At 46.2% G+C, this 19242-nt stretch overlaps 1 protein-coding gene across 1 annotated transcript in view; it reads right to left on the bottom strand.

The window, feature by feature from the left end:
- Positions 1 to 19242, bottom strand: part of Bcr (breakpoint cluster region) — a gene marked incomplete at its 5' end in the record, with an annotated part of 143055 nt that overhangs the window by 66825 nt on the left and 56988 nt on the right. The window contains 2 exons of the mRNA XM_013014243.1: positions 269 to 373; positions 5752 to 5933. Of these exons, the coding sequence (XP_012869697.1) occupies positions 269 to 373; positions 5752 to 5933 (287 nt within the window). The remainder of the gene's footprint in view (positions 1 to 268; positions 374 to 5751; positions 5934 to 19242) is intronic.

Here is a 19242-nt window from a genome sequence, read left to right as displayed (position 1 = left end):
CTCCAGAGTAGCTAGGATTATAGGCTTGAGCAAAAAATTAAGTGCTGTCTCACTTTTATTTTAAATCCCATGGAGTGGGGGGAGAACAAGGAGTTATCTTGTTAGTATCTACTGCCTCTTGGGGAGGTCAGCTTTTAGGAGGTGGAATGTTCTGATAGGAGGTGGAATGTTCTGACCTTCCTATGGTGTGCATGACTTGATGACTCCTGTGGGCAGGCTGTCCCTAGGCTCCCACAGCTGACCTGGGACCATGTGGCCCCTTCCTCACCAGTAGTAGTGCCTCCAGGTGGCTCAGGTAAGTCTCCTCACTGGCCAGGATTCCAGATAGGACCCATTTTCTCATCTCCAAGCCCTTTTCCAAATCCAATTCACTCTGCAGAAGAGAAGCACACCAGTCAGCCCCAGGTAAATAATGTCAAAGCCCCAGAGAAGCTCCATAAGGAAGTAAAAGGAGAGGTATGTGAACCCAGCACATACTCAGCCACTTGCTCATGATCTCTCTGAAATTTAGAAGACCATCCAGCAAAGCCACCAAAGGCCACCTGGGACTCAACACACTGGGAAATGGGAAGTTTGGTGCTGAGCTATAAGGTTTCCCTCTCACTTTACCTTGTGTCAGAAACCAATAAAGAAAATATTGACTACACTCAGTTAAGGAATGAAAAGGAAGCTCTGAGCCAGAAGGGATCAAGAACACAGGAAAACAGAGAGGAGACTATGAGGGCTGACCTGGGCAGGAAGGGCATCAGAGTGCATTGCTCCTTCTCTTATGCTGGCCTCACCTGGATTCTCCAACCACTGCTGTCACCTGACCCCTGGACTTGGCCTAAGTGCAGGCAGTACTGCCTCCCTCTACCTGCCTTTACTCCTTCCCCTAGTTACAGTGACTGGACCTGGGGGCTGCTGTCAACTCTTCTCCAAGGAGAGTCCCATCTTCCAGGCTCAGGGCCTATGTCCCTGATTCAGCTTTTTAGATCCTGACTTTGCCAGCATGGGCCCTCTACAGGTCATGTCCCCTCTACATTCCTATGTTGAAGTGATTAAATAAAGATGAAGTTGAGAGGATGTCTCTAAGCCAGTATGATTGGTATTTCCCTAAGATTTGGAGCTTAGGGTACAGATATGTACAGAGAGACAATGTAAAGACCAAGGGAAAAATTTCATCAAGCCACCAAGAGGTCCAGTAGAAAGGCTGATCAAACACCACACCTGCTGACATATTGATCTCAGCCTTTCAACCTCTAGTTCTGAGAAACTTTCTACCGTTCAAGGAGTCCAGCCGTATGCTTTCATTCAGCAGCCCTAGCAAACCAGTAGAGATGATGATGCCAAAGGTAATAACTGCCAACGAACTTCCTGTCTACTCCCTACTCTGCTCCCTGGGCCTAGTCAGTATCTGAGGTTGGCTGTGCCCACAGCACCACCCTGCCGCATTAGGCCAAGGCTGAACCCTGTCTGTCAGGCTCTGGGCCAACTGGTCCCACCGTCAGTCAGCAGAAGATGCCAGTGCGAGGAGGGGCCATGTCTATGGAAGGTGAAGACACGGCGCTGACACTGCTCTGCTAGTCTTCCTACAGAGCCCAAGGGCAAATCTGAACCAATCCCTACCATGCTAGTCCCCAGGCATGGAGCTGGAGAAATAGCCTCTCCCATAACTTCTTTCTTATACCACTTGGTAAAAACAACCACAGAGTTGGAGCAGGATCCTCACCTTCAGCACTGCTTAAGTGTGGGCCTGGTGGGTGGGCCTGTGTTTTCTAGGGTAATGTTTAGCATCCCTGTCCATTACCTCCTCACAGACAGACCAGCCATAAATGCCTCCAGATGTTACTATACATGGACTGGGGACCAAGTCTCCCCAAGCCTTCCTCAAACCAGGGTTTGAAGAAGTCCTAAAGGTCAGCTCAAGCCTCAAGGGATCTCTACCAGATTTAGGGTTAGAACCCCAGTGTGGCTACTCTGAACCTGAAGTTCTGCTGTTCTTTCTACTTCCCTGGCCCTTGAAGAGGGAGGGACTTCATGCTACAGATGGCAGGTCTAGCAGGAAGAACCCAGGGCCAGGGGTTGTAAGACAAGATAGAGTCAGATCTACTGTAGGGAGTCTATACTGTCAGATCAATGCCCCTTACCTCTGGACCCTGAGCCTCTGCCATGTGAGACAAAACTGGGGGAGAAAAGTTCAATCCTTGTGCCCCAGCTAGGTATCCACAGATTGCATCACATCCTTGCTCCCCACTGGGATCATCTCAAAAGCCTTCTTGGGCCATTGTGTTACACTGGGAATCCTGTGTGCATGTAACTATGTGTGAATATGTAAGTGTAAATGGACATCTGTGTGTCTGGCACATGCAAGTGTATAGGAGGCCTCAAACGCTCCAAGGAAATGACACCCAGGTCTATCCACACAGGGCCCCCAGGGACTACTGAGCAGTGGCTCTACTACAGGTGGCTCTAGGGCACACTTGGACCTGAACTTAAAATTTCCCATGCCTAGCACAATTCCTGGAACACAGAGTGCTCAATTAAAACTCATTTCATAACTTAATCAGTAAATGACCTCTAGAAGATCTAGCCAGGTCCTAGTTCTGGCTGCATGTCAGGAAGCCTGGAGGGCTTCTTCAGATGCTCTATAACCTCCTCTAGAATCAAGTAGGTCCCAGAAATAGAAGCTAATGGCAAGGAACTGAGAACCTGTTAGTGCTACCAACAAGTCTGCTACTTGTACAATGTAGATAGCGGGCAGGGGTGTGACTCATCCTCTCAGCATCGCACAAATGGCAGGGTCTGGAGAAGTAGTCTTCAGCTCCCTCTACATGTGCCTCCCACCGTGTCTGGATCACAAGGGAAGAAGCAAAGGAACGGCAGTCCTCTCCAGCAATGGCAGCCACCCACTCACCCACTCTTCCTGATCTGGGAACAATCTTGCTACTATGAGCTCCAGGGGGACAGCAGTTCTCAGGGAGGGATTCCACAGGCCTTGCCTAGCACAAGATGCCTGTGCCTGAGTGGGTGGGAGTGCCTGGGTGGGAACTTCATGCCTTATTCTGCCCACACAGTTTGGAAAGCCAACAGGAAAAACAGCATAGGCAGGACGGAGCCAAGTCCCATTCTCTCTGTTCTGAAGGGCAGGGCTGCTGGTAAGGCCATCTGGCCCAGGGAAGGTGCTGGGGTAGAAAGAAGATACAGGACAAGGCTACTTCTTAGAATGAGTGGCAGAAATGGTTCAGTAACCAGCCAGCTCCATCTCATAGAAGAGGGGAGGAAGTAAAAGAGGAGAAAAAGGAGAGCAAAGGGCAGGATTGGACTGTGCACATGCCACTTCTAAGAAAGGGCAAGTGAATGCACTCAGAGCCAGGTAGGCAGGGAAGCCATGATGGAGAGGAAGCCAGAGGTAAACTGAAAGAAGAAGGAGGCAAAGTGGAGAAAAGCCCACAGTCTAACCTGAGGCCAGAAAAAAGCCAACACAAAACTGAGAGAAAATCATCTGGATTCAGGACAAGGTATGAAAGCTGATGGGAGTGGAGTGGATAAAACTACCACCTGTCAGCCAGCTGGCTGCCTGGTGATCTGAGGGTTGGAGAGTATGCTCTGCTGGGCACTTGCCCCCCCCCCCTCCATCAAGTCTAGGGGATAGTATTAATAATTAAGGTGCAAAAGCCTAGCTTCAAGGCAGCAGCTGTCCCAGCTAAAAGTTCCCAACAAGTCCAACTGCTGGGCAAAGGGCTCCCTTCTACTTTCAGCAGTTCTGTAACCCTATCAGCCACAGGGTTGGCAACATCCAGGGGCCCAGCCAATGAACACTGTGAGGCCTGGCCTTCATAATCAAAGGGTAAAGGGCTGGCCTCTATGCAGGGTCACATGTTGGGGTGCCCTACTACTATAGGGCACTGGCTATAGTCCTCTGAATGGAAGACCTGGCAGGCTGAGCAGGCTCCATTAAGCATATATTCTCTCAAATATCCTACCTGTCTGAGGCCTTTGCTACTCCCTGGGCAAGAGGGTACCTGGCCTTGGTTTCAACTCTGACCTATTCTGAGGGTGGGTGCTGGTGAAGAAGATTTATAATTCAGAAGACCTCTGTGTTGTCATAGCATTTCCAGGAAAGTTCTCTCAATGCCCCTGACCCAACTGTCTGAAAGCTGGACAGCAGGAGCTAGAGGACAGAAGAGCTCCAGCCAACAAAGCAGGGAAAGGGAGGGATGAAGTCTCCAACCCATGCTGGTTGGGGTCAGGGTGTTTCAGATCTCAGAATTCTTCCTGGGGACCCCAGGGAAGGCCAACCATGCCTTTTTTAAACCAAAGACTGAAAATGAAAGAAGAAAGTCTGCATAGCTGTCAGAGAAACCAGAAAGCCAAGGCTATCCCTATCTCCAGGTCAGTAAAGGGAACCTACCTCTGGGGCCCTAAACACTGGGAAGAGTACCTAACCAGAAGGCTATGGAAGGAAACTGAGTAAAGTTTCTCCAATCAAATCAAATTCTCTCCTCACACTTACTATTCTGGGTCAAGTGGAATGCTTAGGATTGGGAACTCCAGACCTGGTTCTGCATTATATGCCACATGTTTGACATGAGTAGTCTATTAACTCTTGAGGGGCCAGGGAACAGGATCTGGATGAGAGTTCTACAGATAAGCCCCTAAACCAGGTGCTAAAAGGCGGGGGTCATAATCCATGTCAGGAGCTGACTGAGATAAGAGGCCAAGCTGGACAAGGCCTGAGCAGAGAGAGAACAGATCAGCTTCTTCTCAAGGACAGAAGATACATTCAGGGCTGGTTGGATGAAGCGCTCTCAGGGATGATGATGGATGGACCACGATGAGCATCCCCAAATCAGGACTCAACTTATTGAAAGGATACACATGGATATCAAACCATGCTCACAAGGCAGCGAGAGAAGGATGAGGAAGAGAAAGGCAAGGAAGTTGAAGAAAGGAGCACCTTAGAAAGAAGCAGGAAGGCTTCAGCTCAGAGTTGTGTGGCCCTGAGGAAAGTACTCCTCTCTGAATCTATTTCCTAATATGTAGGACAGTGACACTGGACATAGGCTGGAAGAGGCACATGCAAAGAGGTGTTAGAACACTAGCTTCCTCTCATCTTCATGTTTCAGACTGACACCAACATAATTAGAAATCACAAAACATAAATAGAAAGCAGCCCCAAAGAAAAGCAACTGTAGTGAAAATATATAGATTCCTTATAGCAAGGAGAAAGGCATACTCATTTTGCTCATTGGTATATGTACAGGTATGTGTGTGTGTGTGTGTGTGTGCATGCATGCATCACAAGAAAGCATGCTAGGCTGAGCAGGCTCAGTACTTCCCTGGGAATGGCATTCTCCAGCCTGTGACCACTGTGAGGTGATGTTGCCAAGGAAGGGGTCAGCTATGAGGAATGTCAGAGTATGTGACAGAGCATCTGCTGAGACCACCATGTGGTAGTCGAGGGGGGCTGCCTCTGGCATACAATCAGTTTTTAAAGTGCCCCATAATCTCCTTAAACAATGTGTTTAGTAGGCTGTCTCCCATTTCAGATGCTGGGATGAGGGAGATTTTTAGTGATTGCCCCACACTTCCAAACACTGACAACTATCATCTCCTGGCTACCCACATGTCCCTGAGCAAATGGCTACCCTTCAAGAAGCCTCTCGAATGACACAGGCTGGCCCAGAGCCAAGCTCACCACCACTCTTCCCTGTTTCACACCTGGCCCAAGGAGGCAGGTGGCTGGTGTACCTCTGTGGGGTGACTCACCGCTTTGGTGGGGTCCAAGGCTCCTGAGGCCAAAGCATCCCGGCTGCCCCTGCCCTTACTTCCTAGATGGGGGGAGGAAGAAGGTGAGTCATCAATGTAGGGTAGCCCATCTTGATGCCGGCGCTGTTCTTCCACCCGGTCCGCAGCACAGCTGTACCCAGGAGGCGTTCCAAATGAGGCATCTGTGTGTACAAAGAAACAGCATGTGTTAGGAGACAATGAGGGGCTAGAGGGTTGTGTCAGGAAGTGCCTACATGCCACCTGTACAGGCAAGCAGCAAGCATCTCACAGGGACTCTGGTATCATCTTCACAATCCAATAATCAGAGACCAGGAAAGTGAGAGGGGGATCAATAGCTGCTTGCTGCTTATTCTCTAGACAACTGGGCATTGCCTGTAGCACATCTGCCCTTGAGAAGGGGCAACAGGAAATAAACATTTGGGCTTATATGCATCCATATATTATTATTTGTTATTATTTTGCTCATACTGGGGCTTGAACTCAGGGCCTGGGTATAGTCCCTGAGCTTTTTTGTGCTCGAGGCTAGTACTCTACCACGTGAACCACAGCTCCACTTCCAACCTTTTATGGTTAATTGGAGGTAACAGAATCAGACTTTCCTGCCAAGGCTAGTCTTGTACCACGATCCTCAGATCTCAGCCTCCTCAGTAGGTAGGGTAACAGGCATGAGCCACTAGCATTTGGTGCACTCAAATATTATTATTGTTGTTGTTGTCAGTCATGGAGCTTGAACTCTGGGTCTGGGCACTGTCCCTGAGTTCTTCAGCTCAAGGTGAGCACTCTACTTGAGCCATAGCACCACTTCTGGTTTTCTGGTCATTAATTAGAGATAAGAGTCTCACGGACTTTTCCTGCCAGGGCTAGCTTTGAACCATGATCCTCAGATCTCAGCCTCCTGAGTAGCTAGAATTATAGAAGTGAGCCACTAGCACCTGGCTTATTACTTTCAATTTTTTAATTGGTATTATAAAGGTGTTATACAGAGGAGTTACAGTTATATAAGGCAGGTTAAGAGTGCATTTCTTTTTAAACAATGTCATCCCAAATGTAACTCTTCTGTACAACACCTTTATAGTATCAGTTTTAAAAATTAAAACAAAATAAAACTTAAAAAGAATTTCTTTTTGGGCAATGTCATCCCCTCCTTCTTCCCTTTCTCCCAGTTTTTCCCTATGGAGCAGAAAACAAACTTTTCATCTCTGTGAAACCACATAGCCACCTTCATAGGCACAAAATTTCAGGTCATCATTTTTTCAGACAGGAAAACTGAGTCTCAGAGCAAGAAATAGATAAAACTTAACTGTATGAGGCAAGTAGAGCTTAACTGAACTGAACTTAACAGGCATCTGTATAACTGTTGTAGTTCAGATGGAAATAAAAATTTTAATGCTTACTGGGCGCCAGTGGCTCATGCCCGTAATCCTAGCTATTCAGGAGGCTGAGATCTGAGGATCATAGTTCAAAGCCAGCCCAAGCAGAAAAGTCTGTGAGACTCTGATCTCCAATAAACCACTAGAAAACAGGAAGTAGTGCTGTGGCTCGAGGTAGAGTGCTTGCCTTGAGCTGAAGAGCACAGGGACAGCGCCCGGGCCCAGAGTTCAAACCCCACGACCAACCCCCCCCCAAAAAAAAAGACGATTATTGCTCACAGATTCTAAGGGTGAACACAGTCTGGGGTCCAAGGACATGGATGTAATGATGTGTATGTATATGGAAAGGGGGGATGCATGAAAGTACACATGAGAAAAAGCAAGGTCCATGGCCAATGGGTCCAGGGAATTATTCAAACAATTTTCCCATGGGGCATTTTAATTGGTGGGCTTGAGGCAAGCATGTACACGTTCCAAGAGTTGAAATTGACTGAGAGGTGGTCACTGAGGCATATTGATGACGAGTCAGTGAGGTAGATTAAGTCTGTAAGGTAGGAACTAGCAGTCCCATGACCATGCAGTGACATAATCACCAGGAGGTATCTCTGAAAGGCAGTTATCTGTATGTAACACACTGAAGAACCAGGAGTATGTAGAGAACTAGAAACAGTCAAAGACAGAGCCCACTACAGGCATTAAGAAAGTTAAACTTGTATTAAAAATGAATAAAATTATAATTCCTGAGCTGATGTGGAGGCTTAGCAGTAAGAGTGCCTGCCTGGTATGTTTGAGCCCTAGATTTGATCCCTGGCACCACACAAAAAAAAATTGTAACTCTCAGTGATCCTTACTTAATCTCTTTCCGAAACATATTCCAAAGAGAAGATACTTCTGAATGTTCCTGCTATGAATCATATGACCCAGCAATTCTCCCCTTGATACATAACCAAAAGAATTGAAAACAGGTGTTAAACAAAAACATACTGGACTGTTTGCAGCAGCACTATTCATAATAGCCAAGGGTCCAGGGGTACTGCATGTGGTACAGTACTTGCCTGGCATGCACAGGGTCCTGTATTAGATCTCCAGAACCAGGAAAAAAACAAACCAATGTGAATCAATTTAATGGCCAGAAGGTGCAAACAGCCCAAACACCTGATAAATGAATATTCATATATCCCTACAACGCACTATCACTGAACCATAAAAAGGAAAGAAGTTCATTCATTCACACATGGATGAACTTCAAAAAAGCCACAAAGGACCACATATCACATAATCCCATTTATATGAAATATCCAGAATAGGTGAATGCAAAAACACAGAAAGAGAATAATGGATATGTATTTGCTTTTGGGTGATGAAGAAAATGTGGGACTAATTTGAGGTGGTTCCTGAATAACTAAAGCCTAGACTAAAAGCCACTGCATCACTCTACTTCGAATAGTCACTTTGACCCAGGCAGGGAGCATATGCACACAGAAGGTTGATATGGGAGAATTGTGATTTTGATTTTACCCAGGACTATACTGCAAGGATTCTTTCACAAAAATAGAAAGGTAATTTCATGCTGAGTTTCATCCAAATTAAAAAAAAAAAAGTTGGGCATGGGTGTCATGCATTGACAGTATCAGATGCTCAGGGAGCCAAAAAAATCAGATTACTGAGTCCAGCCTGGGCAACACAGTGAGGAAAAAAAGTCTAACTCTTGTGAAGGCCCAGAGTACCATTGCAGAAGGACATCAGTGCTGTCTAGTGCCAGAGCCACAGGCAGTGAGTGGTCACTGCACTTTCTGAGTATGTGTTGCATTGTGTAGTTTTTCACTTTCTCCTTTCTGCCAGCCTGTAGCTATCTCTTCAATAAAGTGGGTCAAAATTCCTTTGAAGTGAGATATCCACCATCTATTTAGCTACCTCAGGAACAATACCTGTGCTTAGAGAAGCACCCATAGCACCCTAAGATCTTGGGAACTCTCAGTTCCATGCTGCAACCCCAGCAACGACATCACTAGACCAGCACCTGAGAATAGAAAACCCTAGTGCCTGCCTGGGCAAGGAGGGGTCACGGTAATGAATCAGCATATGCCACACAGAAACCCTGAGGCTGGCCAGGTACCATCCTGCCCTCTACTACCACCACCCAGCCAGCTGGGAAATGGCAATCAGGAAGGAGGAGCCTGCTCCACTTAGGCCTATGCAATGCTGCTGCTCTCCAGGGAGCCCTCATCACAGTGAATATGGAGGAAAAGGCATTTCCACTGCTGGGCTTACTTAGAGGAGGTAGACTGACCTACATAACCAGCTGTCACCCCACTTGGAATCTGGTTTCAGCTGGCTGGTGACAATGAATCACCAGTTTGCTGGTGGTTTTTGACATTAAATGCTGCCATCTTCCTCTACCAGTTGAGTATATAACTCCAGTGTGGCAGAAAAGAAATCTACTCTTATCCAATCAGCACCTACAATGTTGTTAACCTATCTGTGCCTAAGCTTCCAGACATGTAGGAGGCAAAGATTACCTGATGCTCCATGCCTCAGACTGAGAATGGCTGGTGTCAGGATGGGAGCAGGCAGAGGGTAGGAAGGACTCCCACAGCTAGGAAAAGGCAGAAATTCTTGGCCATAGGAATATAATTACTGTTCCTCAGCTCTACCTAAAATTCTTATGACAACAGGGTTCAGAAGATTTCTTGAACCCAAGCAATTTAGGCCCAGACAAATGTACATATTGACCACCTACTTACTGTTCAGTCAAGATGTATGGTGCATCTAATACCTGCTGGGCATTGTGCCAGGTATGAGTCCTTGGGACTCAGCCAAACCCCAGGAGCAATGTGAAATGTGCATCAAGGCACCATGAGGGCCAGCAAGAGCAGCAGTAAGGGGTCATTTTCCTGAGGAATGACCACACAGCCCAGATCTAAAGGAGGCAAGGAAAAGGCAAACACAAGCACTCTTTGACAACAGAATACAAAGGTGAGCATCAAGCAGTAGTAATTGAGTAGTGCCCCTCACAAAAATTGTCTCAGTGCTGTAGTGGTTGCCTGGTATGCTGAGGCCCCAGATTCAATCCCCATTAAAAAACAAAACAAAACCTTTGTCTGCATCCTGACCTGGAATTTGTGAACAACTTGTGAACGAGATCCTATTTAAAAGATGAGTTTGCTGGGGGGGGAGAGGGGGAGGCTGGGAAGGGAGGTGAAGGGTAAACAAAGGAGGAACCTGCAATGCTTGGTAAGAAATGTATGCACTATTTTGCCCATGTAATTGTAACCCCTCTGTACAGTATGTTCACAAATAAAATAAAATTAATTAATAAAAAGATGAGTTTGCACTCTCACAGACCACTCCTGACATACCAAATGTGGTAGTATGTAAAGTCATCTCTGGTCATCAACCGGGTATCATACAATTTAAATATTATTAGACTAACAACCTAAGATAGTGTCAGACTCCTTAGGTAAAAAGGCTCAGTCCTATAAGACTTCAATCAAATGTCTGGGCACAGGTATTTGACTGAATAGGTATGAAGCTCTGTGTGTGTGTGTGTTCACACCTACCCATTCTCAGGATCAGCAGTTCAATAGAATGGCTCATGGGGTGTGTGTGTGTGTGTGTGTGCGCGCGCGCGCGTGTGTGTGTTTTCACACCTACCCATTCTCAGGATCAGCAGTTCGATAGAATGGCTCATGGTCCTTAGATGAGTCTTTTCCTTCCATTTACCAAATTATTATAAAGGATACAACTTAGGAACAGCCAAATGGAATATTCAAGGTATACACATAGAGGGGCCAAGATGTAGAAGGTTCTTGGCACTGCACTCAGTGACCAGTGGAGAGCCACTCACACTCCAGATCCTCATGCAGGAGGTAAGAGGTGGGATGAACGTTCCACCTTTTATTCACAGGGTTGGTTCCTCTGACAACCAAATCCATCCAGAAGCCACGCTGTTTGTGGTGATTTGTTATACTGACCACAGGACACGAAGACAAATGTAACCCATGGCCTGGATGCAGGTGGTAGGGAATAGAGGATGGAAAGGCACAGCTTCTGGGAGAGATCCCTCAAGGCACTATTGGGACATAGGCCTGGGAGAAAGAACATCTTCAATCAGAGGAGCTGTAGGTCAGCAAAGCTTTGGGACCTTCAGTCATCCCCTAATACTATAAGATTGCTTTCCTTTAGGTAGTTTTCCAATACTGTTAAAAATACCTGAGCTAACCAGCTTTGAAGAGGAAAGGTAAATTGGTTCATAGTATTGAATGTTTAAGTCCATGGTCACTTGGCCCTGTTGCTTTTGGTCTGTGGAAACACTGTATATCATAGCAAGATGGTAGAAAAAGCCTATCCACCTCATGGTGATCAGCAAATGGAGAGAAAGAGACCTTAATCTCACAATTCCTTTGGATACATCTCCAATTATCTAAAACCTCCCAATATGCCCACTACTACCTTCCAATAGTGTCACACTGAGGCCCAAGTCTTTGGTACACAGGCTTCCATGTGAAATACATTATGGATCCAAATCACAGTAGTGGGAACACTGAAATGCTGAGTTAGAAGCTTTCAGGCAAAGATTTGGACTTGATTTAGGAGCTGCTGGGGACCAGAAAGGTCTAGAACAAGAAAGGGCTTAGGGGACCTATAGGAAATGTAGTAAGACTTTCAGTACTTGATCAGAACTTAAGAGCAGTGATCACCGCCCAGCTCCACGTCCTGTCTTCCTACTCATTCTCATTATAAAGAGAAAGCACAAAAGGTGGCAAGGAGGTGGTCCTCCAGTCTGATGATCATCAAATCAAGCCCAGGTTAGTGCTCAGATATGGGCTAACTCTTTTGGGCGAGCCTGGGAGGGCTTTCCCTATCTCCATCTTGGCACTAACCTCTTTTTTTTTTTTGGGTCCAGTCGTGAGGCCTGAACTCTGGGCCTGGGCGCTGTCCCTCAGCTCTTCAGCTCAAGGCTAGCACTCTACCACTTGAGTCACAGCGCCACTTCCAGCTTTTTTCTTTTTGCTTATGTGGTGTTGAGGAATCGAACCCAGGGCCTCATGCATGCAAGACAAGCGCTCTACCACTGAGCCACCTTTCCAGCCCTTTTTTTTTTGTCACTCCTGGTTTGACAATACATTAAGTGCAGTAAACCAGTCACAAACAATAAGAACCATCTCTTGGTCTCTGAGGGATTTGTTCTAGGACACCCTGAAGTTACCAAAAATCTGAGGATGCTCAAATATTTTTTTGTAAAATGGCATGGGATTTGTATATAACTTATACACATCCTTTTGTATACTTAAAGTCATTTCTAGATTACTTTTGATAATAAATGCAATGTAAATGTCACATATACAGTATTATTTGTCTGTACACAATCAATACAGATGAAATTCAACCAATATTTTGAGTACAGTCACTGTAATCCCAGCTACTCAGGAGACAGAGATTGGGAAATCATAGCCAGAGGCTAACCTAGGTAAAAGTTAGCAAGGTAAAAGTTCCCCCCCTCCTTTTTTTTTGTCAATTGTGGGGCTTGAACTCGGGCCTGGGCACTGTCCCTGAGCCTCTTCGTACTCAAGGCTAGCTAGCACTCTACCACTTGAGCCACAGAGCCACTTCCAGTTTTTGAGTGGCTAACTGGAGATAAAGAGTCTCACAGGGACTTTTCTGCCTGGGCTGGCTTCGAATTGCCATCCTTAGATCTTAGTCTCCAGAGTAATTAAGATTACCGGCATGAGTCACTGGTACCTGGTACAAGATCCCATCTTAACATGCACACATAAGAAATAACTTGGCATGGGCTGGGAATGTAGCTTAGTTGTAGAGTGTTTGCCTGAAGCCCTGGGTTTGATTCCTCAGTACAACATAAGCAGAAAATCTGGAAGTGATTCTGTGGTTCAAGAAGTAGAGTGCTAGCCTTGGGCAAGAGAAGCTCAGGAACAGTGCCCAGGCCCTGAGTTCAAGCCCCAGGACTGAGAAAAGGAAGAAAGGAAGAGAGGAAGGAAGGAAGGAAGGAAGGAAGGAAGGAAAGAAAGGAAAGAAAGGAAAGAAAGACAGACAGAGAAAGAAGGAGGTGTGGGGAAGAAAACTGTACATACTGGCATGTACCTGTGATTCCCAACTATGCAAGAAGCATACAGGAAGAAAATTACAGATCAGACTGGCCTAGGCAAAAAACACGAGACCTACTTGAAAAATAAAATAAAAAAGGCTTAGCTGGGCGCTGGTGGCTCACGCCTGTAATCCTAACTACTCAGAAGGCTGAGATCTGAAGATCACATTTCAAAGCAAGCCAGGCAGGAAAGTATGTGAGACTAGTGGTGCTGTGGCTCAAGTGGTAGAGCACTAGCCTTGAGCTAAAGAGCTGAGTGACAGTGCCCAGGCCCACATACACACACACACAAAAAAAAGGCTGGCAGAGTGTCTCATGTGATACAATGCCTGTCTAGCAAGCTGGAGGCCCTGAGTTTAAACCCTTGTATGAGAAGGGGGAGGAGGGAACAGCGAAGAGGAAAGAGGGGGAGATCGAGGGAGATAAAGGGGAGATGGGAAAGAAGGAAATAAGAAAAAGAAAGGAGCTACAGTGTCATGGGGTTCAATTGTTCTTCCCCCCCCCCCCCCGCAATTCACATTCTGAAGTCCTTCAAGCTGTACTTATCTGAAGAAAGGGGTTTTTCCCAAATTAGAATGAGGGCCCTAACCCAGTATGAAGTAGCTTAAGACAGGAATGACATCATGAAACTATGAAGACAGCCATTTACCTACAAGCCAAGAAACAGATTTTCCCTCACAGCTCCAAGAGGAACCAACCCTCCATCCCAGGCCTCTACCTCTCCAGCATGAGACCATAAACTTCTATTATGTGAACCACACAGCTGTGGTTCTTTATTACACAGCCCTAACAGACCAAGCACAAAGTCACTGTGGAGATCAGAGAGCAGTAGAGGGGAGCTACTTCTCAATTACCCACCTGCTCATGGGAACAGAACTCCAGCTAGCTAGTCCCACTTACCCACAAGCTGTCCACATAAAGTGTAAGCAACATGTCCTGGGCCCCACAGTTAGATCTCAAAGTGGGGATCCATGCAGATTTGTCTCCTGGCTAAGGGTACCTCCTGGAGGTTCAATGAATGTGGTGACAAGCTGGATCCACAATGCCTGTCATCCTGGGGATGAACTAGGGTGTTGGGGGAGGATTGTGTTCCATACTTTGCTATAAGGTGTACAGATGTGGACAGATGTCAAAAAAAGCCAAGGAACAGATCAGGAGGAGGCAGGGTTTCAAAGTCTAAGGTAAATGGGCTTCTTCCAGGAAAATATATTGTGTATATAAATTATGTGCTTAGAAACTCTCCCCCATTCTTGACTTAAACAGGTATTTGTTAGAGGAAATATAATTCCTTCTGTTCCTAGTTTTTAACTGCCCAGCCTTTGGGACATCTCTCTAAAAAAGAGACAACAAATAAATCAGGATTATGGGGATGATGGGCCTCTACAGAGGTTTGTTTCATCTCTCAGTGTTCCCACCAATGAAATGGGGATAATGACACTCTCCACCTACATCCTAGGGGGTGACATGTAGGCCGCCACTCCCCTGCCAGAGGGAGGAAGCATTGTCTAGAAGCAGAAGCATCACTTATCATAATTACTGGAAGCCTTGGCTACTCATGTGGTCCAACCTGTGATATTTATCACCACTCTCTGGCTCCTCTCCAGAAAAGCACATGATCCCCTTTTGCCTTACTCCTAGAGTACGTAGTGTTGTTCTTTTACTTCTTCGTAAGGCCAAAGGTTCCACTCAGAAAAGGTTGCAGGTTCCATAGCACCCCTATGAATCCATTTTCTGTTGCTGCAATGAAAACAACTGAGGCCAAGCACTTTATAAAGAAAAGGTTGTTTGGCTCATAGTTTTGGAGATTGAAGGCCCAAACAGCATAGTTTTGGCTCTGAAGTGAGCCCATATGGCATATGGCATCATTTTAGAGGGGGCAGAAAGAGGAGGGGTCAAAAAAAAGAAGGGGTCAGACTGCCTCCTTTATAATAACCTCTCTTTGGCCCTACCTGCATCCCATGAGAACTACCTTAACTCTTCCCCAGGGCAGCTCTCCCACTGACCTAACCCCATAGGGTCTTACCACTACACAATATCACCGTATTAGAGGTCAAGCTTCTAACACAATGGACATACTCAGACCACAATAAAAATATAGCAACACTTGTTGGGTCTAAGGTGGCTGTGGGTCAAAAGGTGACCCAAGCACAGTGATCTAATCTACCTAACCACTTAAAAAGGCCAGCTCCGACTTCAATGCCCACTGGCTCATGGCAAAGGCTGCTGCTCTTCCTTCTTCCAAATGTCAATTGTTTCCAGATTTCTCTTCTGCATTAAGAATCAGGAGCTCTTCTCACTCTTGGAACATCTGGATTCTGTAGGCCAAAGACCTCCATTTGTGCACAATGTCTCTGCAAAAGGCTGAGGGACAATCCAGAGAACTCGTTCAGTAAGGATCTCTTTGTCCAGATGCAAGAGGAACAAAGGACTTGGCTCTTGACTTGAAACTTGAAACTGTCATGTGGGAATTACCACCCATGGTGATAATCCCAGTTATTATGATTCTGGGCCCCACCTGTCATTCCTTGGTCAGCCAGGCTGGGGCAACAGGCCAAGTTCCTGGCCTGCTTCCACTAGAAAAGAGATTTGCAGGCCTGGACTGCCCCCAATGGCAGAGTTGCTAGACACTTACTCAGGACTCCAACTTAGCCACCTGCTGTCTCAGCAGGTCCTGATGAGGCCAGTCTATGTCTCATTCCAAAAAACACCTTCTGAAGCTTGATGTGGTGGCACATGCCTAAAAACCCAGCACTTGGGAGGCTGAGGCAGGATAGAGGCTAGCCTGGACTACACAGTGAGTTCCAGATTAGCCTAAAACAAAAGAGAAAAGTGAAAGAAAGAAAAAAAGGAAGGAGGGAAAAAAAAACCCCAAAATGCAAAAGCACCATTCTAGGTAGAGCAAGTCTTCCTAGAGACAGCTCCAAGAAGTAGGAGGTATATCATCACATCACTACACTAAAGGAGACATTGTGCCACCAGATGTCAGATGGAAACAGACCAAGAAGAGGCCCTTCCCTACAGAATGTGTGAGCAAGGAGAAGGTGTGCTATCAGACTCTTGCAGGTATCTGACACTAGCTCTGGGCCAGAAAACCTCTAGGAGGTTTAACATATTGGCCTCCATACCAATCTCCTACCTCTGGAGGGTTGGCCCTGAGTATTATCAAAGGCACTGAACATAATTCTGGCTTTTCAGACAATCCTAGAGAGAAGGAGGATATTTCTGCTCCTCACAAACTGGACCCAATTCCATGGCTTAAAAGGCTCTCAGTCTCAGCTTCTCTCCCCAAAGGAGACATAGCCAGCCCCCTACAAAGGAGAGCAGTGGATACTGCCACTCTCTCTCAGGTCAGCATCTGGCACAGAGCTGGTGTGAGGACCTGTATTGGCCCTTGGGAAGGAAGCCCAGACATGTTCATGCCTGGGTTTTGGCTCAGTCCACACAAACTCTCCTCATATTAAGTGCTTTGTATCTCAGCAACCCATGTGTGTTGCCCTATTTTTGCCTTGATCCTGCTCTGCTCATGGCTACAGGGTAGGATCTATCACCAGGAAAGTCTGGGGCATTCACAATGCTGGACTGGTCTATTTGGACTACTGGATTTCAGAATACCACCTTGCTCCTAATGGATGAGCCTCTTCTAAAAAGGTCACAGGAGTAGGCAGGGCAGACCTCCCTCAGCTCCTGAAGCTGCTCTGCCATGTCATGTGATGGTGCTACAGGGTATAGTGAGGATGTAAAGAGGAGACAACAGTGAGATACTGAGTCACATGGAATAGAATGCCAGAGGCTCAAGGAACATGTCATAAAAAACCAGTTCTCCAGGGAAGAAAGTACCCAGGGGGTACTTGGGTAGGCTGGTGTACATCATGGTGTTATTGGGAGGGCCTCAGAGCTGGGATGACCAGCCAGGGCTCTCTGCCTACCATGCCCACCAGCCAGCCCCAGAGTGTCAGCTCTCATTAACTAGGCCCATCAATTTTGTGGAGATACTATGAGATGTTTGCTATATAGACTGTATCCATTCAAAATTCATAAGTTCTCTATATATCACCTTTACAGTAACAATAAAAAAGAGGAGAAAAAGCTGGCCCCATGTCCCCAGAAGCACTGGAGAAGGCTTTATTAACATACCACCCATAGCATACAGTCAGAAGGTCTGACACAGAGGGCCTGGCCCTTGGAGCATGTCCTATATCCATTTGGCAAAAGCAAATGGGAGAAGTTGGGTTAGGAGGATGAACATGCCATACCTGTGTACACAAACAGAGTGTATACCCACACATTCTCACATGTGGAACATGTGTACTCATGCTGCAAGGCACACATCATGTACATCCTTACACATTACTTACTCTGCAGAACACAAATACCTGTACATGTGCACATACACATGCATTGTGCCCAGAGATGTTTGTGCAAGATGGGAGGCAGTGTAAAGGCAGAAAAGCTGCTCAGATGGTTTCAGCCTGGACTTGGATCCAGAGTCTCAGCTAGAAGGATCCTTTAGAGAGGCCAAAGAATGAATGCTAGTGAGTGTTTACAGGGCTCAGTAGAAGAGGAGGCTGAGGTGGGAGGTAGGGGTAAGAGAAGCAGAGAAAAAGAAAACAAGAGAGTATCAGTGACACCATCTTGATAATGGAAGCTAGGTTTGAATCCAGGACCTGAGCGACATACTGGTTCCAGTATTTACGATGTGTGATTTTAAATAAGCTATTGAATCTCTTTAAATCTTATTTTCCTAGTGTATAAAATGATATCACACCAGCCACATAGGATTGTTGTAAGGATTAATAAGGAAATTCAATCAGTATACCTAATACTTTGCTCACATATATTAGTCCTTAAAAATAAGTAAGAGGAACTGGGCGCCGGTGGCTCACGCCAGTAATCCTAGCCATTCAGGAGGCTGAGATCTGAGGATCACGGTTCAAAGCCAGCCCGGGCAGGAAAGTCTGTGAGACTCTTATCTCCAATTAACCTCCAGAAAACCAGAAGTGGTGCTGTGGCTCAAGTGGTAGAGTGCTCGCCTTGAGCTGAAGAGCGCAGGGATAGCGCCCAAGCCCAGAGTTTAAGCCCCACGACTGACCCCCCCCCAAATAAATAAAATAAATAAATAAATAAGAGGGACTAGAAATGTGGCTCAATGGTAGAGTGCTTGCTTAGCATACATGAAACCCTGGGTTTGATTCCTCAGTACCATATAAGCAGAAAAAGCCAGAAGTGGAACTGTGGCTCAAGTGGTAAAGTGCTAGCCTTGAGCAAAAGAAGCTCAGGGACAGTGTCCAGGCCCAGGACTGGCAAATGAAATAAAATAAAATAATAATAATCCCCTTATATGAGGTGTTACACATTATATAAAATGTCTGTCCCCGTAGGCCAATTTAGTGGTGTGCACCTGTAGTTCCAAATACTCAGGTTGCTGGGATAGGAGGATGGCTTGTACCTAGGGGTTAAAGAGACCAGCCTGAGCAACAATGTCTCTTTATAAATAAGATCTGTGTCCTCAAAGAGCTTGCAAACTATCTAGAGTGATAAAATGTGAAAAAGTTTTCTAGTAAATGATTTTAATTTAAAACAACAACAACAACAAAAGAGGTTATCTTCCTAGCCAGTTGGGGTCCTATACAAAATCTTCCCCTGTGGGGCTTCTTCATTATCTGCCACTGTCTCTGGGGGCTTCTTAATGTCTTCAAACAGCCTCATGCAGAGCAGTGTCCCATCCAAACTTCCTGTGGGCCCTGTGCCCATGGCTCAGGCTCCTGTTTGGATGCTCAGTTCTTGGTAGGTGTTTCTGAGCCTTCTGTGCAGGATCTGGGCTCTGGCAGCATAACCACACTGTTCCTACTGGCCCTTCTCCTTACAGAAGCAGCTGCTTTGCTTCTCCACCCAGTGATGACAGTCTGTATTTGTTTGGAAACAGAAAAGACACCCTTAATCCTTTTTTTTTTTTGCCATCCCTTTCCTAAAACCTACGTCTTATGTCCAACGACC

Source organism: Dipodomys ordii, unplaced genomic scaffold (assembly GCF_000151885.1).
Source record: "Dipodomys ordii isolate 6190 unplaced genomic scaffold, Dord_2.0 Scaffold23, whole genome shotgun sequence".
NCBI classification, from domain to species: Eukaryota; Metazoa; Chordata; class Mammalia; order Rodentia; family Heteromyidae; genus Dipodomys; species Dipodomys ordii.
Note: the sequence above shows the minus strand (reverse complement) of the source record. Positions and strands in the feature narration are given on the sequence as shown.